The sequence below is a fragment of the Gymnodraco acuticeps genome, unplaced genomic scaffold, assembly GCF_902827175.1.
Source record: "Gymnodraco acuticeps unplaced genomic scaffold, fGymAcu1.1, whole genome shotgun sequence".
NCBI classification, from domain to species: Eukaryota; Metazoa; Chordata; class Actinopteri; order Perciformes; family Bathydraconidae; genus Gymnodraco; species Gymnodraco acuticeps.
Genome location: NW_022991720.1, coordinates 705,101 through 729,358, shown reverse-complemented (window position 1 = coordinate 729,358; position 24,258 = coordinate 705,101). Strand labels below are relative to the sequence as shown.

At 39.9% G+C, this 24,258-nt stretch overlaps 1 protein-coding gene across 2 annotated transcripts in view; it reads left to right on the top strand.

Moving 5' to 3' along the window:
* Positions 1-24,258, top strand: part of LOC117534735 (zinc finger protein 239-like) — an 87,262-nt gene that overhangs the window by 8,800 nt on the left and 54,204 nt on the right. The window contains exon 3 of one of the 2 annotated variants that reach the window (XM_034198982.1): positions 20,141-21,943. The exons of the other annotated variant lie outside the window; for it this stretch is intronic. Within the exon in view, the coding sequence (XP_034054873.1) occupies positions 20,141-21,007 (867 nt within the window). The 3' untranslated portion in view covers positions 21,008-21,943. Of the gene's footprint in view, positions 1-20,140; positions 21,944-24,258 lie in introns of those variants that run through there. 2 annotated transcript variants of the gene reach the window in all.

Genomic DNA, 24,258 nt, shown 5'->3' with positions numbered 1-24,258 from the left:
TCCACGTCACGTTTTCAGTTTTGGCGGCAGTTCTCCTGTTTGTCCAGAAGTCTTCTCATCAGGGCTCTATAAATAGAGAACTACGGCAGATATGTGATATTTAATGCAGCCGAACCGTGTATTACAATGCCGTTATGTGATGACTTTCAAAGAGAAAAGCAAGCACACTCGGAATAAAGTATCATTATTATTTTTTTTAATGTTTTCGGTCTGTTTCCGGTATTTGCTTATGACGATGTGATGTGAGATGTGAGACTGGGTTGGAGAATTGCACAGGGGGAAATAACGTATCTATGCCACAATTTTAGATGCAGATTTTGTTAAACTAATACGTTTGTGCTGTGGACCAACACTATCAATTGACGGGGAAGGGGGTAACAATAAAGATAACACCATAAAACAGTTACACAACATAACAGAAATAATATCGATAGCAGCGTCCCTAGCAACCACCTTGGTAACAATGAAAACGTTGTATAGACACCATTTCCTGAAGTAATCTTCGTAATAACTAGCAAACTAAAGATCATCATGTACATCCACTGCACACACAATCTGAAATAACAACTCATATTTCTCTCATTTTCATCTATAAAATGAGAGTAACAAATGCGTCACTTCCGGGCAAAAATAACGTCTCCGCCCACTTTTGGGGGAAAACAACGCTGTCAGTTGAACGGCGGTCAATACAAATTCTGAAGTTATTGCCAATCCGATCAGAAATTTAAGAAAACCGGAGATTTTTGGATCTTCAAAGAGCCCGATTCCAATGGCCAGACAGGCAAAAAATTGCATTAAGCCATTAGAAATCGACGATCGGGCTCAATATATGGTTAAATATAGCAGTAGGCTATCGATTTTCATAGATGAGAGTAACATCGACGTCACTTTACGGCCCCGCCCACTTTTGGGGGAAACAACGCTGTCATTTGAATGGCGATCAAGTCTGAACCATGGATGTATAATAAGAACGGCCTGAAGCCACAGAGCTCTTCTTTTACTGTCCTTTCTTCTTAGAGGAAGTACAGAAACACTGAACTCTGGATTATTTGTAATGTTTGATGTGCAATAAACGAAACGGCAGCTTGTTGGTATGATACAACTATTATGTTCCGCCTCGCTCATGAGAGTAACAGCTGGAGAAATTACAGCCTCCCCTACTGATTTTAATTTAACCATATATCAAGACCGATTGTCGATTACCAATGATCAAATGTAATTGTTTGCCTGTCTGGCCATCGTAATCGGGCTCTTTGAAGATCCAAAAATCGACGGTTTTCAAAAATATTTGATCGGATTGGCAAAAACGTCAGAATTTGTATTGACCGCCATTCAAATGACAGCGTTGTTTTCCCCCAAAAGTGAGCGGGGCCGTAATTTTTGCCCGGAAGTGACGTAGGTGTTACTCTCATCTATAGACACAATTTCCTGAAGTAATCTTCGTAATAACTAGCAAACTAAAGATCATCATGTACATCCACTGCACACATAATCTAAAATAACAACTCATATTTCACACATCAAATGACATCAAAACGCATTTTAATGGCCAAACTAACCTTAAAATAGTCATTTTCCACCGAGAATAAAACGAAGTTCGGCCATGTTTTTTTTTTCTGCAGGGAGAAATTTGAAGATCACGTGACATAGACGCCAGCCATTGGAATGAATGGTGAAAAAAAACGTAGGGATTTTACAATTTCAGAGCCGTTTTTGTAGAAATACTACGTCCCAAGTTGTGGACCAACGTAGTTATTACACATTTTTTTGTGAGACTGGGTTGGTATTACCCATGCACAGACAGACCTAAAATGATGTTTCAAGTTTTAAGAATGTTTAATCGTAAACGTAAAGTAATCCTAAAATTGAAGACACAGATTACAGATTGATCAAATCACCATTGTGAATTGTATACCTTAACTGTGAATCTTAGCTGGATCTCTTATGATCCTAAGTTTTAAATGCTTTTGACTAGTGATTGCCGTGAAGTAAATCTTTAAGCTGCAAGCTGGTTTTGATTTTATAGTTTGATAAGTGAGATTAACTAATGGTTAAATGTTAAAACATATTATTTTAAAATAGATGTTTTTGCTATTATGCATCTGTGTTTTATGTGTGTTCATTATTGTACTTTTGACAAAAGATGATCCAAACATTGATGAGAGATGATTTTTCTATTATGATTGGCTGTATCAATCATTGTGATTGAATGTTTCAATGTTATTCTACTTTGTGATGCAACTGATGTACGGTGAGACCACACTCAAATCTGAAGACACCTATTGATTTAAGTATTGACCAAATTATTATTAGACTAATATTTTAAGGTTATCATAAATGATAAAAAAGAGTGAAACTGTTAGGGAATATTTATGTCTTTATTCCTAGATATTTAACCTTTTGCCTGTTGACGTTTATGACCAACCCTGACTCTGTTATCTGCTTTAAGGAATTTGCTGCTGCATTTATAATGTTGTTATTCCCAGTTTATGACCGGGCAACTCTCGGTCGCAAATGGTTTATGATTGTGAAAGCCTAAGAGTCAGACAAGTGATTGAGCGTCTCCAGATGTTGGGGCTATCTCCAATGTTCCCAGATGTTTACGTTATCTCCTCCAATATGTTGATTACTCTCTGTGAAACTAGTTAAAAGTTCTAGCGAGAGAGAGGCGCTGCAGAATTGATGTGGCAACCCTCCCACACAGTCAGAACCTCTGGCTGTGTGAGTGGTGATGTGAATCCTCCGGCCGAAACTTGTAATAAACCATCAGTGTTTGACATCAAAGCTCCAACTCTGTATTCTTGTTTTACTGTCATATAGTATTTCATACATGTTTTTCATTTATTATCTTATTGTTTTATACCTATAATGATCATATAAACGTACGGAGCCCCTAAAGGGACTTGAAAAAACTTCTTGTGAGCACTAGAAACTTTCTCATGCGCACAATATACTAACCCGTTATCCTAACCCATTATCCTAACCCGTTATCCTAACCCTATTTAGAGGCATCGGACGTCCACTCTCGGGAGACGTCCGACAGTGGTGCGGTTACCCAAAGTGACAGACCTAATTCCCCTTGCATTCCTCCAGAGTCAAAATTTGTCAGTCATTTTTTTGAGAACCAGAGAAAAGGGCTAACATGAGAAAATGTATCCCAAAATAGTGCCTCACAACGTGGGTAGAGTCCCCTATCAACTCCCCTTGCATTCCTCCAGAGTCACATTTGGAGTGAGAACCATGAGAAAGGGGGGAACATGAACAAAAAGTATCCGAAAATAGTGCATTCTGTGCGGAAGAGTCAGGCTGTTGAGGTTGAATCATGTGTGTTGGAGTGGGACACTGGTGTGCCGAAAGTGACACACATGTGTGTTATCATTATTTATTTATTTTCATTGCATTTTGTATCTCAATGTCTTAGTCTTCAGTTTATATGTTGGTATTTCATTTTCATAACTTGTACAGTAAGTGTGCTGATGTATGACACATGTGTGAAATGGTCATGTTAGGGGTTAAAATTATGGGTTGAACATTGGACCTTACAATTTTGTCTTTTTAAACCCATTAACCTTCATAATGTCAAATGTCTGTCTTCAGATTATGTAATGCTTTGTCCTTGTCAAAACTTGTACAGTAAAATGTGTCACATGTGTGATATGGTCATATGAGGGGTTACAAATAGGAGTTGAACATTGGACTTTATAATTTTGTCTTTTCTGACCCATTAACCTTCATAAGGCCAAATGTCGACTTATTTGACTGTTGTTACTACATCCTGTTCTGATTACACCACACATTTTGTGTCACGTGGTTTTGTCTACTTTAGACTTTGTGGATATGACAATGGTTTTGATTAAGATTAATTTCAACTTTTTAATCCCAAAAATAGAAATTCACATTTAAAATGTATGCACTTTCATGAAATTCATGAAATCTCTGTAGTAACACATGTGTCACATTTGCCTCGGTCTAATTTATGCTGTGAATTGTGCAAAAACTGTGTTTTGAAAGTATTTGTAGTCATCTGTTGCTTCATTTCCCTTTTAACCTTCATAATGTATAACATTCAACAATCAAACATTTATGTGCATTGGTTAAAAGTGCCTCCATGTGTCTTCATGTTATGGTCTTCACAATAACATGTCTGCTTTTACGTAATATTTTTTCAAATGTATAGCAAATTACATTTGTTAGGAGTTAACAATTGAACTACTATGTATCATGCAAAGCACATTCATATTCTCAGTTTATTTCACCCAAAACGTTGACATACACTCAAAGTACTGTAAATCCTTCCAGCTGTGTGTCATCTCATTATTGACCACTGAGTGATGCTAGACATCCATAACTGAGACCTACAACTCCCAACACCATGTATAAGCAACAGTGCAGAGGAATATTATATATATTAAACTACTAAAATATCTGTTATTGAAACGTTGACTAAACAACAGTGTTTGTGAGACAATAAACACACAGAAAGTCAGGTTAAACCAACTCCACAATATATTCATATTATATAATATCATGTTCGTCATATTACATTACATTACATGTTTTGTTTTATGTCATCCTTATTGTTGTTCTGTTGTTTGTATGTTACATGTGTAACTAATGTGCTGCAGGTCACCCTTGAAAAATAGATCTTTTGATCTCAAGGGGCTTCACCTGTCTAAATAAAGGCTACAAACAAACAGCTGTGTTTCATCTCATTATTGACCGAGCACTGAGTGATGCTACACATCCATACCTGAGACCTACAACTCCAAACCCCCCACAACACACACCCTTATCTTGAGAGGGGGATTGGAGGATATTTGCATGGGTGTGACTTCCATTGTCTTTGACTCTCTCAGAGAGTTAATTGACCCCCACCCACAATTCACACCCTGACCTGAGAGGGGGATGGGAGGATGTGTGCATGTCTGTGTGTTTGAAAAAGACAAAGAGAATGAAAGTCACACAGAGAGAAAGTTTGACTAAAGCCATAAACAGACAGAAAGTCAGGTTAAACAATTTCCACAATATTGAAAAGTACTTGATATACTTAAAGGCTTGATGCCTGCAACAGGATATTAGATTAATATATGTATTATTTTAATCACAGAGTAACAAGACACACAATCAAAGTGAAGGTTACAAAGTATTCATTGGAATTGATAGTTATATGTTTCTTCTCCTTCCTAATGGTTCAAATGAACATATTATTTGCTGTACCTAACCATGTATAAACAACAGTGCAGAGGAATATTATATTAAACTACTAAAATATCTGTTCAGCTACTCTCCTCTGTCATCTCAGTATCCTGAGTTGTCCCACCCCCCACACTGGTGTGTGAGGAGAGGAGATATCACAGTCACACTGAGCTGTAAGCACAGAGATGTTATTGAAACGTTGACTAAACGACAGTGTTTGTGAGACAAAAACACACAGAAAGTCAGGTTAAACCAACTCCACAATATATTCACATTATATAATATCATGTTTGTCATATTACATTACATTACATGTTGCTTGTTTTGCTAAAATAAAGCTGTAAAGACTTGTTTTGAACACACATTAATGTGCGTTGACATCTTGCAATAACTAACACATGTGTTTGTTTACCCGAAATCTCAACCTTCACAGACAGTCTGCGTATATTAGTTTTTTGACTTAATTAGTAGATGAACATGGTTTAAGTTGAACATGTTCTACAACTAAATCAGTGTCTCTCTCTTACACATGCAAATATGTCCCCTACCAAACGACTGTCCACTTCAGACCTTTTGTTTCAGAAATGCATTTGCATCGTGAGATGATGACTAGCCTCGTCAAACCTGTTATTCCAGAGTAACAACCACACAAATGTAACAAAGTATTCATTGGAATTGATAGTTATATGCATTTTAATGTTTTAAAGTGTCTTTTTGAAATGTGTTTCTGTTTCATTTCTATTTTAAATGTTTTTTTCAACTTCCACTTTGAATACTGTTAGAGATTTGGAGGGATAACTGGTCCGCTTTTCAAATCTCCGCGCGTTCCTATGAAGCTGGTTATAATACAGGAAGGAATCCATATCTACAAAGTAACCGTTAACAATAATCTACTTTAATGGCAATATGACAATGCAATACAATCATTACAATACAACATGATATATTACAGTTATATTGCAATGCTAAGGAGTAATGCCGGCTTACTCCTGCTCTAGTCCGCATACTGCAGAGCTACTTTCACCCGAGGGCAGCATGTGAAGAAGAGGCCGAACGCCAGGGATCCACCGGATATATACCAGAGTAAGAAGGAGGGGTTTGGTGTTAGGTCAGCTGGTCATCTGTTCAGGTCCTCTCATTGGGAGACGCAACGCAGCAGGAAACGCCAGCAGGAAACCACACAGGCTCACTTTACAACCAAAAGGTCTCAAGGCCTGCAATACCTACACCTCCCCCACAGAGCAATAAAACCCTGTTTACTCCAACCAGCCCAGAATGTTTATAGCCATTTGTAGTCCTTACATTTATGAAAGGATAAAACAGAGAAATCAATATAAAACACAAACACAGGTATTGTTGAACAGTATTCACTTAACTGCTACTATTGATAAGCACCAGAGAAACCCAAGGGACCTCTCTTAAATCACAACCACTGTAGCTCGTTCTAAGTTGAATGCAAATCAGGACATGCTCTCACCTTCCCCCATCTTCCTTTGTCCTCAAAAACACATGTCAACAGGCCCCAAATGCAGCTCACAGTTTTACCCAAATTATTCCCATTTAAGCTTATCCATAGTTTGCTAACATGAATAAATACAAATATAACTCTACAAATCCCCTTTTTATCTCCTTCTCAGAGATAAACTTAGACAAGGCATTTTGAAATATACCCACGGTCATTCTTTTCTACTGTGTCCGTAAATCCATCCGAAGCTGGTTATTCAGAGTACTTGAAACCTTCATGGAGACAGAACACCACTTTCCATGGCAGTGAAGGAACCATGAGGGGTAGCTGAGTTGCTAGAATCATCAGCCCCCCCCCCCCCCCCCCCCCCCCCCCCCCCCCCCCCCCCCTCGGAGGAATAGCCCACAAGGACAGCTAATAGGGAGGGAGAGATGCAGCTTTCCCTTCACGGGTAGAACTGATCAGAGCGAAGTAGACTCCTCTGCTGCGCCGTCCTGGCTTGCCGTGTCTTTGTCCACCCAATCCGCTGACAGCAGCTTCTGGGCTGCCTGCTAGAGAGATGTCTTCCTCCTCCTCGTCCTCCGGCCCGCTGATGGCGGCTTCCGGGTCGATGCCTGTAGAGATGTCTCCAGGGTCCTCCTTCTCCGGCCCGCTGATGATGACTCCCGGGTCGTCTGCTGTAAGGATGTCTCCAGGGTCCTGCTCCTCCAGTCTGCTGCTTCCGAGTAGTCCACGTCTGCCAGGGCCACGTCCGTCCTGATGTCGTCCCCTGGTCCTAGTAGGTGGTTTCCCCGCCGCACACTGGCTCCCGTGGTACGAGCTGTCCCCCTTTTCTCCCAGGCAGACGGCATAAGAGGTCCGCTGGGTCACTCGGTCGGGGTCGGAGAGCCTGGGGTTGAGCCACTTTGTCCTCGTGCTTCTCGGGTCCCCCTTTTGGCGCCAGTGACCTGTGTGGAGAAATCTGATACAACTCCCTCAAGCCTACGCTCAGCTGTTTTGACCCACTTGGAGCCTCTTGGTGGGGTGTCTTGAAACAACAGCCGTCTGTGAACAGGTTTTCCAAATTAATTGTAGACCTCCTATCTGCCAGTGCAGCTTCAGAATCTTAATACTTGGATTGTGCCAACTAAATAAGAACCTCAACATCTTTAGGTAAACTAAATAACATATTTCAATAGCTCTGAATTTCTGACAAGCATCTGTGTTTATTTTTAAATGAAATCCTATTTAAAATCCAAACATAATATGAACTGCTAATGTTTCTGGTAAAGAAACACACTAATGTTATGGATTCAAAAACAACCAAAATCACGATGCTAACAAAGTGAATGATTTCCTGGTGATACTGCTTCTACCTGTCAGTGCTTAGATATTATCACGCTGAAAAAATGAATACAGAATTCCAACAAACTGTCATCAAATGTCTTTCTATTCTAAATGTAGATGAAATGTATATCCCCATAATGACCTAAACAATAAAGTATATGGCTTTTACTTCTTTACCAGGCTAGTTACATGATGTTGTCTAAATTAAATTCTGTCTCAATACATTACTATGTTTTAGCTTAACTTAACTGTAATATGTTCTTTCTATATTTCAAACCTCAGTTACTCTAATGTCTGTTCAAATATTACAAAATTGTTTCATTATCACAGGTCAACTTCTTCGGTTTCACAGTAGCCCCTTGGCCACTACTTCTTTGTTACCTGTTATAATTCAAATCAATATTTAGAAACATCTCAACATTCATCAAACAGTATCTTATCCCCAGATATGGAGCAGGTTAATTACATTCAATGCTCAATCCTTAAAAGAAAAATGTAAATTGTGAATTTTACAGCCATGTTAACATTTATACATTATACTCACTCCCCCCTTTTACACATGAAATCATGTGTAACAAAAGCCTGTAATGGGAGGGGAACAAAAACTGTCAAGTAATTGGTTAGGAACATAACGAACATTATTATCATTATTTCCACAGTGAACACTTCAGTGAAAAGAAGTGTTCCTCTCCGTCCTTCAGGCCTAAAAGAAACAGAATCTTCAGATTGTAGTTTTACATTTGCAAACCGCCAACTCATGTGAGAGGAAAATATCACATGTGCGGTTTCCCCTTTTTGTGGAATTTTTAGGAAACCTCTCGTTTCCCTTGGAGCTCCAAAATAATATGTTAGTCCAAAAACATGCTTGGTTAGTTATTGTTTTAGAATCATGCAGTTACACTGATCACATGCTGGCATTCATTCACACTCACACTGTCAGGTTGTAAAGTCAAGTTTGGTCAGGTTCACCCCAGAGTCAGTCATCCACAGTGCCTTGTCAAGTTACACTGTCGGTCAGGGTCAAAGGTCAGTTGGTCTCCGTCTTTTTTGGCCATGTGTCGTGCTCTGCAGAGACTTTGACATTTCAGCATAGGCCAGTATCCTTTGTCTACAAAAATATGTCACAATTTCAACTATAATTTTCAAGATGATTCTCACTTGTCATTGGGACTTCTGCCTCCCACTTTTCCTGAAACTTGGTACAAAACTCACTTCCTTCGAGTACCACTACTAATTAAAATGTCTAATGATCTATTTCAGAAACTTGTGTACAATAACTATTATCTTGAGTCAAAACATTACTAGGATCTGTGTCGCTCTGCATTTCATAGCTCATTATAATTCTGGTCTACTTAAAAAACGATGTTAAACTCTTTAGCAGTGTGTGGAACCTTGGGTGTCCGAACATGCAACAATTACTCCCTCCCTTATCAAGGATTTAAAACCGAAGTCTGGTAATAACTATGCCACAATGGCGAAATCAACACTTTAGATTGGAATTTAATATGTGGCTTGGCACTAGCCATTAATACAAACAAAGATTTGTCCTATAGAGTGGTTCCTAAAACTATCCTTTTAATGGTGATCAATATTGTAACCAATGAGATCACTACTTTATTCACACGTGAATAAAAATGTCTTAAAGAATGATTTGTTAACATGATGAAAATATTGAAGAATATGGTTCTACTCTGTCAGTGTGTTTTAGGATGATTATCATCTTACTTTAATAGTTTCCTCTTTACTGCTATTTTTAATTTATCAAATGATTAATAAATCTTTCTGTCTTTATGAAGTTAATTCAAGTTATTTAAATGTGCGTTTCGTGAATAAGTGTGTTTATGTGTAACTCACTCATTCCCGTTCTCCTTTCCTCCTCCCCTGGTTTTCTCAAGCCGTGACCCCGGCCTCCTCACTTCTAATCGACCATGCCAACTCCTCTGATTCTGTCTTCTCTTCAGTCCATCAGCTGTTGAATCCATCCACTGTAACTTTTGTAGGCAGCCATTGGCCCAGTCACATCTGTAGCCCCATCATGCCACTGTTGTTGCACTCCTCCTTTACAGTCTCTCTGCTGTTTTTATGGAGGGCGGATTCTGCTCTCATGTCTATTGTGCCAAATCTCGCAGCGCAGTTTGGAACTTCATGTCCTGTTTGAGGGACCGATGAGAGTATCTCTCTGTATGTCAGCATGCTGGTTTGGTTCTGGATGCCACAGGTGGAGATAGTTCTGGCTGCAGTCTTGATGTAGTCTTGTTGTTGTTGTTGGTTCAGCTCTGGTTCTCTGTCTGTACGATGGAGAAGGAGGAGTCTCCTGTTGGGTTAGGTCTCGTTGTCTGCTTGGAGGGTCGGGATCAAAGCCTTTCTAACTCAGAGGGGGAGTCCAGGTCCCGGTACACATTACCTATAAGAAGTCTAGCCCACTGATGTTAAATAAATCCAACCCTTTCCACTCTGTTTCTTTCTAATCATACTATCTGTCTTAGTTGTTAAATGCCATGTAATCAACATAATTAATGTCTACTTATGATATTACAAAAACTCACTCCAAAAATTGTTTCATCCATTGTTACATATTTACCCAACACAACTCTGAAATACTTACATGTTTCCAGCATCACATATTCCACACACTATGAAAGAACATCTCCATATCTTCTCTCATTTTAAATCCCACTGTTACTTCGAACAATAGTAAACCTGCAGAGCACACCAATCGGATCACAGTAATGAAATTTGAATCAAGTGTAGGCCTATGTCTTCTTTCTGAACATTTATTTATATTGTCTACATTTGCAAACAGTTCGAGTGTAAAATGTGTTTTGCACAATGTATTTACACTCTACAGATTCTTGAGTTTACTCATCTCCTGGTGCTGTCGTTGTAAAAAATGTTCAATCCCTTATTGTTTTGTACCAGTTTACCAAAATCAGTTATAATTAATATACTGGGAAAGTGCTTCCCGTCTTCAATACCGGCCAGCAATGTAATGATTAAACTCTAAGCTCGCATAAGTTTCAAGGGTGTGATACCCCCTTTCAGCCACTAGATGGCAGCAGCAGAAGTTTCAAGGGTGTGATACCCCCTTTCATCCACTAGATGGCAGCAGCAGAAGTTTCAAGGGTGTGATACCCCCTTTCAGCCACTAGATGGCAGCAGCAGAAGTTTCAAGGGTGTGATACCCCCTTTCAGCCACTAGATGGCAGCAGCAGAAGTTTCCAGACAAAGGGAAACGCTCTACCTTGGTTTAATATATAACAGACCTCTGGCTTTAAGCTTTTAGCATTGGTCTGTTATTTAAACCCCAGTTTTAAACGGCGACTCGATCTGATATATCGAGTTTTCAGGTTTTGCCGTGCAGGATTCAAACCTCGCATTCACACAAACTGCACCATTTCTACGCCACTCAGGAATAAACACCTGCAGATCCGCGCCAAACTGCTCTATTTTACGTCACGCAGGACTTTCGTCTACCTGTCGATCAACGTTTACGTTTTGTATATAACTTTCCTAACATAGTAAAATATGCATTGTATATTCCATTTAAACTATAAAAACACTGTGAAACGCCTACAGACAATCCTAAAGTTTTAGCGTATCCAATTACAGACAGGCGACTTTCATCGTCTGCTTACCTTATTTGCAAAGTTGCAGAGTCCTGCTGATTGTCTGAGATGTTTGAAAGCGTCTGAATTCTTCCTCAGCTTCGTTATAGACGTCGGGTCACCATTTTGTTAGAGATTTGGAGGGATAACTGGTCCGCTTTTCAAATCTCCGCGCGTTCCTATGAAGCTGGTTATAATACAGGAAGGAATCCATATCTACAAAGTAACCGTTAACAATAATCTACTTTAATGGCAATATGACAATGCAATACAATCATTACAATACAACATGATATATTACAGTTATATTGCAATGCTTAAGGAGTAATGCCGGCTTACTCCTGCTCTAGTCCGCATACTGCAGAGCTACTTTCACCCGAGGGCAGCATGTGAAGAAGAGGCCGAACGCCAGGGATCCACCGGAGATATACCAGAGTAAGAAGGAGGGGTTTGGTGTTAGGTCAGCTGGTCATCTGTTCAGGTCCTCTCATTGGGAGACGCAACGCAGCAGGAAACGCAGCAGGAAACCACACAGGCTCACTTTCCAACAAAAGGTCTCAAGGCCTGCATACCTACACCTCCCCCACAGAGCCATAAAACCCTGTTTACTCCAACCAGCCCAGAATGTTTATAGCCATTTGTAGTCCTTACATTTATGAAAGGATAAAACAGAGAAATCAATATAAAACACAAACACAGGTATTGTTTGAACAGTATTCACTTAACTGCTACTATTGATAAGCACCAGAGAAACCCAAGGGACCTCTCTTAACATCACAACCACTGTAGCTCGTTCTAAGTTGAATGCAAATCAGGACATGCTCTCACCTTCCCCCATCTTCCTTTGTCCTCAAAAACACATGTCAACAGGCCCCAAATGCAGCTCACAGTTTTACCCAAATTATTCCCATTTTAAGCTTATCCATAGTTTGCTAACATGAATAAATACAAATATAACTCTACAATATATATCAACAGTTTAGGTGAAAATGTGAATGAAGTTACTTTACATTTTTATGTGGATGATACCGTGATGTATTGTGCAGGTCCCTCCATTAAGGAGGCTGGTGTTAAATTACAGGCTGTTTTTAACATTATTCAGACGCAGCTCGCTGAGCTTAAGCTTCTTTTAAATGTTGATAAAATCAAGGTAATGCTGTTTTCAAAAGCTAAAAAGACACCAGAGCCTGATTTAGATATTGTTACTATGCAAGGACAAGTACTTGAAGTGGTTACCTGTTATAAATACCTTGGTATCTGGCTTGATGATTGTCTTACTTTTAAACTTCATGTCAATAACCTGCTTAAAAAACTGAGGGTTAGACTAGGTTTCTTTTTCAGAAACAAGTCCTGTTTCTCACTTGAGTCCAGGAAAAGGCTCTGTGACCTTTTTACCTGTGCTGGACTATGGTGATTTGTTGTATATGAATGCACCTGCCCATTGCCTGAACAAGTTAGATGCCGCCTATTACAGCGCACTGAGATTTGTCACAAATTGTAAAGCACTTACGCATCACTGTACCCTGTATGCCAAGGCAGGTCTGCCATCACTTACTGTAAAGAGGCTCAGTCACTGGAACACGTTTATTTATAAAGCCATGTTGGGTAAACTCCCGTATTATATCTGCTCTCTGATAACACAGAGAGTTGCAAGCAGCTATTGTCTGAGATTGCATGATGTAGTATTGTTAGATGTGCCAAGAGCAAGGACTGTCTTAGGTAAGACAGCTTTTATGTGCGCAGCTCCACTTGCTTGGAACAATCTTCAGCAAGAATTGAAACTGAGCAATCTCATTCCTCTGCATGTTTTTAAAGCTAGGCTAAATGAAATGCTCGTTGATACTATGGGCACTTGTAAATGTCTATAACTATGTAAATGTATCATGTAAATATAATGTATGATGTCCTTTATTGTTTTATGTTTCATGTGGAACCTATATGCTGCAGGTCTCCCTTGAAAAAGAGATCTATGATCTCAATGGGACCAATCTCGTTAAATAAAGGTTTGAAATGAAATGAGAAGCCTTTTGTTGTACAGTATTATCCCACTTAACGCTTAACACTTGTCTATTTCGTTTCAACCTTTATATATATATAGTCTATGATTTTAACTTGGAGGCTACTATTAGCATCGTTAGCACCAATGTAGCGACCACTCGCTTACACGTTAACCCAAGCCATTCATTACGTAGCTGATTAAAATCATTAACACATAAATAAAGTACTCGAATTTCACTTACCGCAAAACCGGATTCATGCACCGTCTGTTTCAACCGCAGAGCGAGTCACAATAGTCCGATATATAAGCATGAAGAACAAACAACCACGGCCGGCTTCAAGTTGTGTTTCCTGGATGAGCTGAGCAGGCAGAGTCCCTGTAGCTAGCTTCACGGAGCAGCTAGCAGAGAGACAAGAAGCTAGCAGCAGCAGTCACTTGACAGAGCTGTCACTCAATGTGACCACGCCCTAATATATGCAAAAACTTTAAGACCTAATATAAATAAAAGGGTCGTTTTAGAAAAAGATTCACTCACAGATCCATAATCATGAAGGTGGAATTTAACTATATGCATAATAATATTTATTGCAGCCAGGGGTAGAAACATGTTTTTTCTGCTGTAAAGTTGGGCATTTTAACATGGGGGTCTATGGAAATTGCTCCTTTCTGCAGTCATCGCCTATCGGCCAATATATGAACTGCAGTGTGTGGCACTTCCGTATTGGCGTCCCGGCTATTCCCCAGAATTTGCCGCTTGGCTTTTATGTGTGCAGATGCGGTGCTGGAAACTCTTGATCTTGAGCTTTGCCTGCTTTTTCTGCTACCAATGTTTGATATGCCAGGTTGTATATCATCTTGTGTGCATGATGTAGCCTTCATGTTTGACGGGGGAAAGAGAACATCCTGTTGAGCCTCAGTGTGTTTGAATTGCTCCTTTACTTTGGCAGGTGCCTTGTCTGGTAGAATGAGAGGAATATCCGTGTTTGTGGTTCATTGACAGTCACATTACCTGTTTGCAGAAAGGGCCTCCTCCCAGTTTCCAAGAGCCATTGTTTTACATCCTCCATGAAATCATTGTTATGTTTTGTTATTTGTTGAAACCAGTTATTTTGTATTTCCAGGTCGTCTTCAGAAAGCAACATAATATCTGATTCATGTGCTGTTTTTGCAACATTAAGCTGTCTGTGGCTCTTTCCTGCTGTAACGCTGCAAATGTCCCCTCTGTGGGACTAATAAAGGTATTCTGATTCTGATGTTTTTGCATTTTCATAATTTTTCACAAGATATTTGATATCCTGTGTGCATCCTTTAATCTTCTGCACGTTTGACTGACATTCTTTTTGCAGTTGTTCGATTTTGCAAGCCAAGGCTTTACTAGTAAGCTTGACAGTCCTTTTTTCCATTCCATCGTTTGTGTCACTCATATTTGATGCAATATGTGTGGTGCCTTTATCATTCAAAGTAACACGACAGTGTTCACTGGTATGAAACTTAAACCAGCAGGGCCCGGCCGCCACAGCAAAACAAACAATCCTTAAACTTCCGTTGCTCACGGCATAACAAGCATACTCAACCGCCGCTCACAGCACAACACGCGCACACAACAAAAGCCAAAGTCTCCAATGGACAAACGGTCACGCTTCCCAAACTGTGTCCAGCAAAAATACACAAGAAAGGAAATAATCGCGCCTACCGCTTTCAGCTTGTTGTCCGCTGCAGTCAATGAGTGTCCATCAGTGAGTCCTCGTGGCTACTCCAATCCATATAGATTATGGAAAAACTGTCCGAAGGTTCCAAAGGTACAGAATGTTAAGTCCGTTATCCGAAGCGTCCAAACGATCCGTAAGCTTAGGAAGCCGGCCGGTCAGTCCAGTTCCGTCTCTGATGCGAATCACTGTTTTTTCTGTTGACTTAATGTGGCAGCTCAATCCCCAGTTACGTTTGAGTCGCAGAGAGGCTAAACTTGGCTATAAACTGTGACGCGTTTTCGAAGAGAAAGTCCATATTGAAGCAATATAGTTTTAAGGATATTTAACCTGTTAAGCCCTGAGCCTGTTTTTCAGGTTTCATGCTCGAAAATGCTATGCCCAAAATAAATTACTATAACTTAACTTCTAAAAGGGTTATATGAATAATTTATTTTATCAAAGCAAGGTTACATCTGTGAGTTGGATGTAGAAGTGTCAGAATCAATATAGATGTAAATTCAGATGGAACATAGTAAAAAAAAGGTAAATTCTTACCTCCGCCTAAAAAAACAACCATTACTTATAGTGAAAACCACCCTTGAATGATGGGATAGTAGACTAAATGCTTTAGAAATCCAAAGTATAACATATAATAAGTACCCTGTATCAAGATTGAGGCAAAACAAGTGACGTTTGACCTTTTTAGAGAGGTTTAGAAAAGAAACCCACCTCTGGGGTCATTTGGGTGTATTTGCCATATCTCTGGAACCCATTGGTCGATTTTGATGATCGACACCTCTTTTTAACCATTAGAGCCAATAGAGAGGGGGTTGCTAAATCCATCTAAACATTACCATTGGTGAATGAGTGATGCGCAGCCAGCATGCCCAAAACCGGAAGCTGGGTTACGCTCTCATACACTCTATATGAAAACTCCGGTTATTGACATAAATATGATGATGGATTATCAGTAATAATTTCAAAGTGACACAGAAACATTGGATTAACCTTCAGCAGTGTTTATATGCGTTGTAATGCTATTGAACACAACCTTTGATCAGAAAACAGCAAAGGTAAGACGTTTTGGCCACGTAAAGTGAAGTTGTGTGTTGTCTTTGCTTGCCTTCGCTGCCGTGAGTTCTGGTCGCACAGTGATGATACATATACCATTGGAATCTGTGGAATCTCATCTTTCATGTGATATCGATATATATAGATTGTGCAGATCCGATGAAGTATAACATATTTCTACCGTGAGTTATGTGCTAAGTGTGTTAGCACTCTTTCGCTTAGCGCTAATTCAGAGACTCGGTGTTAGACTTGTGTTTTGTTTCAGTAAAAATGTTTCATATCGTCAGTTAGCTGAGTTTCTTCTTGTTAAGTGGGTACGACACATTCATAGTTTCTTACATGTTATGAAGTCCTCAGACGCTGTTGTGGCCCAGGCAGGTTAATGGTTATTTTATGGTGCGTGTTTACATAATTAAAAAAACTATTTTAATGTGATGATTACACATTTTCTCCATATCGATAAGTGTTAGAACGACTACAAACATGCACAAACTATATATGTGACCTGCTCTATCGAAATCAGTTGCATTGACCCGAAGACACATTTTGAGTTGTATGGAAAGAGGAGATTCCTAGCTTTCTAATGATATCATGATTGTTTTTGTACTCCAAATATTAAGCAACATATGTCACATTATATAATGACTGTCACAGAATCATCATTTTGAGAAAAAGGCCTTCAAAGTTTCCTCTTCTCTGGAATCCATCGTTCTGATTGATTATTAGCGGAGCAAATGATCAAAGTAGTACGGAGGGAAAATATTTTAGTTTGGATTACTGGTCTGGGGGAAGCTCGCAAGTGTGTGTGTATTTTTGCGTTTGTTTCCCGGGGAAAACACTCACGAGAAACACCGGCTGTTGTTATGCCGGCAGTGACGTCAAGTTACTCCGTTCTCCGCTTGTAATTATGCCGTTACAAGCTTCAAAGTTGTATTTATCATCTGAATTTGCCGAAACAAGTTTAATATTCTGAAAGCCAAGACTTTGTTTATTTGAAATCAGATGAAAACAAACTAACGGACCCTGCCGTGTTATCTATGATTACTATACGCCTTACATTCATAATTTCAGCCGGAGGGAGGGGGAGTGGCGCTGCGGAAGAGCAGAGCGCGAGTGAGAGGTGCCTGTCATCTTCCCTTTACAAGCTTCAAAAATGTATTTATCGTGAGATTTTGGAAATAAAAGTTTCATATTCTGAAAGCCAAGACTTTGTTTATTTAAAATCAGATGAAAAAAGCAGCATAAAATAGAAAGGGTCTACCATCATGACAACTCACAAACTAACTATAGAGTAATTATGGATGCTTTATTTATTTGATTCACATTAAAGAATAAAACTCGTACCGAAGGCAAGCGTCAATACTTATTTAACTAGCTTACCCATTCTCCCAACATTGAATAAAACAGTACATTATTTCTCCTACCCGAGCACGTCGTCCTCCACAAAGGCGCCGGCAGAACATCCTCCGCTCGATCGTTTCCTCCTTCTCAACAAATCAATCAATCAATCAATGTGTATTTATTTAGCCCAATATCACAAATATTACATTTGTCTCAGTGGACTTCACAGTTTGTACAGAATATCAGTATGACAATACGACACCCTCTGTCCTTAGACCCTCTGTCCTTAGACCCTCACATCGTACAAGGAAAAACTTCCAGAGAAAACCCACAGTTTAAAGGGAAAAATGGGAGAAACATCAGGGAGAGCAACAGAGGAGGGATCCCTCTCCCAGGACGGACAGACGTGCAACAGATGATGTGTGTAAATTGAAAAGATAATACATTTGCAACATAGGTAGTCCAAATGTTTGGATACAAGATAACAACACAAACGTGTCCATCTTCGCAAATCAGTTTTGAGTCTTCAAACAAATAGCACTCAATGTAAAGCGGGGCCTTGCATATGACGCCGACATGCTAGCCTGTTCCATTCTTCGTTCACCGATGCTAGGAAGGATTATTGCCTAGCCTCTGAGGACCTGACTCGGAAGGAAAATTCCTACCAAGGAAGCGTCCTCGACTTTGAGAAACACCCAGTGTGTTTGTACCGGGGACAGGAGACCCCCCCCCTCGATAAGAAACTGTAAGAAATTATCAGGGAATCCCTCCGGAGTGGAGTCATGATGACTGGATCTGAATTATTTTAATTTATTTGGTGGTTTGCATTCCAGCTGTCGATCAGCTGTGCGCCACTGCAGCCTGTGCATCTCAACCGCCCCACAGCAACTCTATTCACCAGTTAAATGAAATAAAAACAAATGTGTTGTGTTATATGAGCTGTTCAATTGACCAAATATATGGTATTCTTAGTTTCCATACCTCCTGTGTTTTATGAGCGACTTATCAAGTCTTGGCAAACGGCATAAAACATGATTAAACATGATAGTATAAACCATGCTCATATCTATACAACCTATAGAACAACAAAACGGCGTCAGTTTAAAGTAACTCTGTCCTTCTGCTTACCGCATCATCTATGAGAATACATTTCATAACATTAAGACAACATATTCGAGGTGGTTTTCAATAACATATCCGTATTTATTTATTTGTTCAAGTTATGTTTTTGTGTGCACTGAGGAGTCTCAAACAGGCGGTTGTTTAATCATTTTAAGATTGGCTTTTATACATTTTTGCAAATGAATTATTCATGTATGATAAATGAGAGTAACATTTCTCTCCATTCTTCCTTCTGCCAACAGTGTCGCAATTTCTTGTCTCTCCTGTTGTTGTGCATAAGCATGGGTCAGAGTGTCCGCGGAGGACCGCACATCCTCCCGTCAAGTTTGCTTTTTTCAATCTCAAAGATTGCTTAGAAACTGGCGTACACCATCTTTTGAGCATACGGTAGTTTATAGATGAGGTACCAGGGCACTAACACACACACATCATGCGCCTTGGTGACCGGACATCTCCTTCATAAAACTAATAATAGGGGGAATAATTGGGAAGTTCAACGTGTGTGTGTATGTATGTGTGTAGAGATGTGTGTGTGTGCATGTGTGTCTAGAGGTGCGTGTGGTTAAAACGTAGCAACCTGCGGTCGCTCTTTAGCTCTTCTAATGAAGGTAAACACAGCGAAGTAAACGGCACAGCTCTTTGCAGCTGGTGCTGCTCTTCTCAGATTCTGCTGAGTTACACGTTACTGCCTCGAAGCGAAGGAGGTTTTCCTTCTATAAAACAGCTGCGGGCAGAAGATACTGTGAGAGTCACAGACATTAATTCATAGATCAGGGCAGACTGGTTCACAGACTCTCCTGTTTTGCCGATCCGGTGCTTAAACAAATAGCTCTACACCCCTGGCCAACATTTCGCTAAAAGGAAGTCCGAGTTCGAAATATATCTCAGATAATGTAGCCTATGCACTGCCATTTCCCCACATAGACATAACGTTCTGCAATTAAACGTCCGTCTCCTGTGCGTTCCACTTCCAACTTGGCGCACCGGTAACTTTTTCATGCTTTTTCTTTTCATTGCCCTTTCGTTCAATACCAAAACAAATATTTAAATTCGAGTCTTTTATCAAAGTTAGTCAAGCAAGTCTCAAGTAAAAAAATATGCGACTCGAGTCAAGTCATGTGACTCAAGTCCCCCACCTCTGGTATATACTGTGGTTAGAATGTTGCTGTATTACTGTATCAAATATAATACAAATATAATAAACACAAACAGTTAGTAAAAGTAGCATTTTGTTAACTCAAGTTTGTATTAAGTGAGTTTTTATTGTGTTAACTGTATTTATGATTTTTAGATTGACTTTCTCTCTTTCTTTGTCCGTCTGTTCTAGAAACCGAAAGGAAAAGAGAGACGTCACAGATGCCAGCAATGTGACAAATCCTTTACAAGATCTGGAGACTTAAAGCGCCACCTGCATATTCATACTGGAGAAAAACCATACAGCTGTGAAGAGTGTGGGAAAACCTTCACTACATCAGGTGCCATCAAATCACATCATCGTATTCACACTGGAGAAAAACCGTACAGCTGTGAAGAGTGTGGGAAAACATTCACTAGATCAGGTCATCTCAAAAGACATCAACGTGTTCACACAGGAGAAAAACCGTACAGCTGTGAAGAGTGTGGGAAAACATTTACGACATCAGGTCAACTCAAAACACATCAACGTGTTCACACAGGAGAAAAACCGTACAGCTGTGAACAGTGTGGGAAAACATTCAGGACATCAGGTAATTTTCAAACACATCATCGTATTCATACTGGAGAAAAACCGTACAGCTGTGAAGAGTGTGCGAAAAATTTCGCTCAATCAAGTGAACTCAAATTACATCACCGTATTCATACTGGAGAAAAACCGTACTGGTGTGAAGAGTGTGGGACAACGTTCACTAGATCACATCATCTCAAATCACATCAACGTATTCATACTGGAGAAAAACCGTACTGGTGTGAAGATTGTGGGACAACGTTCACAACATCAGGTTCTCTCAAATCACATCAACGTATTCACACAGGAGAAAAACCGTACTGGTGTGAAGAGTGTGGGAAAATGTTCATTCAATCAGGTCTTCTCAAAGCACATCAACGTATTCATACTGGAGAAAAACCGTACTGGTGTGAAGAGTGTGGGAAAACATTCACTACATCAGGTGCTCTCAAATCACATCTTCGTGTTCACACGGGAGAAAAACCATAGTGGTCTTAAGAGTGTGGGAAAACATTTTCTCAAAGTATTCACCTTAAAGTCCACGAGCAAATCCACAACACATAGTTTTCAACAACTATGAGAGCCAAGCTAGCTGTTTCCTCCTCCTGATGTCCTGAGAGCTGTAGTTATATTCTAAGAGTCTTTCTGAATTGAAGTCTGACTAACAGACTTCAATTCACTGAGTCAGTCTCGTGTTATGTCCCTGGACAAGCTCTGAGGTCCTCTTCAGCTTTTTAAATATCCCTAAAATCCCCCAAAATAAAATGGATGAGGCTTTTCTCCACTACGCTCCCAAACTGTGGAACACCAGGAAATATCAGAGAGGCTCAGTGGACATTTTTAAACACCTTCTAAAGACACATCTCTTTAGATTAGCTTTTTATTAGCAACCCCCCACTTTAAATGTTTTTTTAGTCTTTATTATTTACCTACTTTTATATTGTTTCATTTATGATATAGGAAGGGTTTTATCTTATATTAGTTATTTAACAGTTTCAATAACAACATTAATTTTTACGTTTTATTTTACATTTTAATCTTTTAACCTTTATTAGAATTCCAACTTTTTGTATTACTATTCATTTGTATTTCTGTTGTACCTATATGTTCGCTTTATTTTATAGGGTTGTATATTGTTGAATCTATTCACTTTTCTTGTGTCTTATCTTTCCGAAATAAATCAGAATTTAGTTTTCATAATCCTTCTCCTGGGCTGCTTGTGTGACGTGTGGTGTCTCTGTGTGAGACCTGTTGGTTTAACGTGTTCATTGTTAGGAGATATGCTCCAGTTTATCTTTGTGCATGGAGTACTTCAGTCTCTTTCTTTTAGGAGAAAGATGTTCTCAGTTCATCTTAAGTTTGTTTTGTAAATTGGCTGGTGAGCCTTCTTCCTTTTCAAAAAATTAAACATTATCTACTAATTTTGCCAAATCAGTTTCCTCTCTCTCTGTTATTTTTATATTTTGTTACTTCCCTTTGTACCCCTAGTTTAGGAGGGAACGTAACACTGTATTTAATTTGTTATTATCATACATTTTACCTCGTTGTGTGTCTTAACCTGTTAAAATGTTACATTTAGCTGCATGTATCTGTAAAGGTCTTAACATCTGAGGGGACTTTCTTGTTGTTTATTGAACTATGAAGAAATGTTTTACTATGCCGTGTTTCAACCATGGTTTTCTTATAGCCTTGTTATTCCATATATAAAATATTATATATCCAGGGTTAAACTGCTAGCCTCGTTAAGCTGCAATAATTGCATTATTATTAATGATAGTAGTAGTACTGATACTGTTTCAATCACATTAGTATGCATGAAAAGTGACAGGTGGTGTGACAGGTCACACCTCTCCCTACTTATGCAAATGAGCTAAGTCCCGCTTCCCATTGTTCGAGATCCTTTGATGTGAGGGGTGAGGTGTCATCACACGTAGGTGTGAAATGCCCCCCTGTGTAGCACCTTTGTTGTCTAATCCTTTTATGTGAGGGTTGAGGTGTTATAACAGGTAGGTGTGAAATGCCCCCTGGGTAGCGCCTTTGTTGTCTAATTCTTTGATGTGAGGGTTGAGGTGTTATAACAGGTAGGTGTGAAATGCCCCCTGGGTAGCGCCTTTGTTGTCTAATTCTTTGATGTGTTGATTAAGGTAGTCTCTTTGAAGTTGTGTTGTATGGCCCCTGTCCCCTCACACCCCTTTGTAGTCTAGTCCTTTGATGTGAGGTGTTATAGCAGGTAGGTGTGATATAAGCCTCTGATGTTAATCTAGGTGTCTCTTTGAAGTTATGCTGTCTGGCCCCTGCCCCTCAGAGTTGTATAATCTAATTAGCCTCTGATGTTTGCCCTTTGATGTGAGGTGTTATAACAGGCAGGTGTGACTTCACACTGGTGTGCTATAAGCCTTTGATGTTAATCTAGGTGTCTCTTCAAAGTTATGCGTGAGACTGTCTACCCGCCCCCTCCCAGCCCAGGCCTCTCCCCCTTTTCTCCACCCCTTCCTGTGGCTATGACTAAAACACATAGGGGGGTGGAATTAGATGAATATAGAAATACGCTCAAACTAAATCAAAAGACAGTCATTTCCACTTACCAAGTCACCTTTTTAAAAAAGAAAAATGGCAAGAGACGCCTTGAATTGGGTTTAATCAGCCTGTGACAACTTACCGCCATCCGTCCGGAGCGCCAGTCAAGAAACAAATGCAGCATCAGTGCGGGGTTCAGACGCATACAGCCGAAGATCTGTGCACAAACTTATCTCGTGCCCTCTTTTGGTCATGTGCGCGCGTTTCATGTGTGTTGGAGGAGGGGCTCTGTGAGGAAATACGCTCAATCTAAATCTTTTGTCCGAAGGAATCAAACTCGTCCTTATTGGGACTTTGGGAGGGGTCTTTTTCTTTCTTTTAATGGATGATCTGTCAAAGGGTATGCTGTCAATCATTCTTAAATCTCTTGAACTAGGAATCCTAGAAATGCGTCTTAATCCTCCCAATCCTAGCTCTTCCTCCTCCTCCTCATCGTCATCATCCCACTCAGCATGACTCCGCCTCCTCCTCAACATAACAAGTCCCGCCCTCCTCACCAGATCATTTAAAAGTAAGGGGATGGAAATAGATGAAAAAAGAAATATGCTCAAACTAAATAACAAGCCAGTCATTTCCACTCATCAAGTCACCTTTCAAAAAAAGAAAAATGGCCAAGAGACGCCTCGATATGGGTTTAATCAGTGAGACACCTGTGACAACTTACCGCCATCTGTCCGGAGCGCCAATCAAGAAACGAATGCAGTATCTGGGCCGGGTTCAGACGCCTCCAGCCGAAGAACTTCATGAAGAATGGATTCTGAAAAATGTCGATGTTTGGGGTTATGTATTCAACTATATGGCGAATGAACTGCATTTCTACAATCTGAAGAATGGAGAAACGTATGGACCCCGTAGTGTTAAAGCGACACTGACCTCAACAGATTGGGCTGTGTTAACTCTGGTGTCCTCCAGAGATCTCCACGCAACCACTGTATCGGAAGAAGTAGTGCATCAAGAAACAGGCGTGGAACCAGCGGTGTACAAGATATTTGCAAAGAAAAGCAAAGAAACGCAGACAGCATGCAAGATCAAAGAAGAGTTTGCACTGCTGCCCCTCAAGGTGGAGGAAGAAGAAGGAGATATTTCCCCGCCGCCAGAAGTGAGAAGAGTCCTGACAAGCACCGTCTGGGAAACTAAAAGCGGACCATCGGGGCGATGGTATT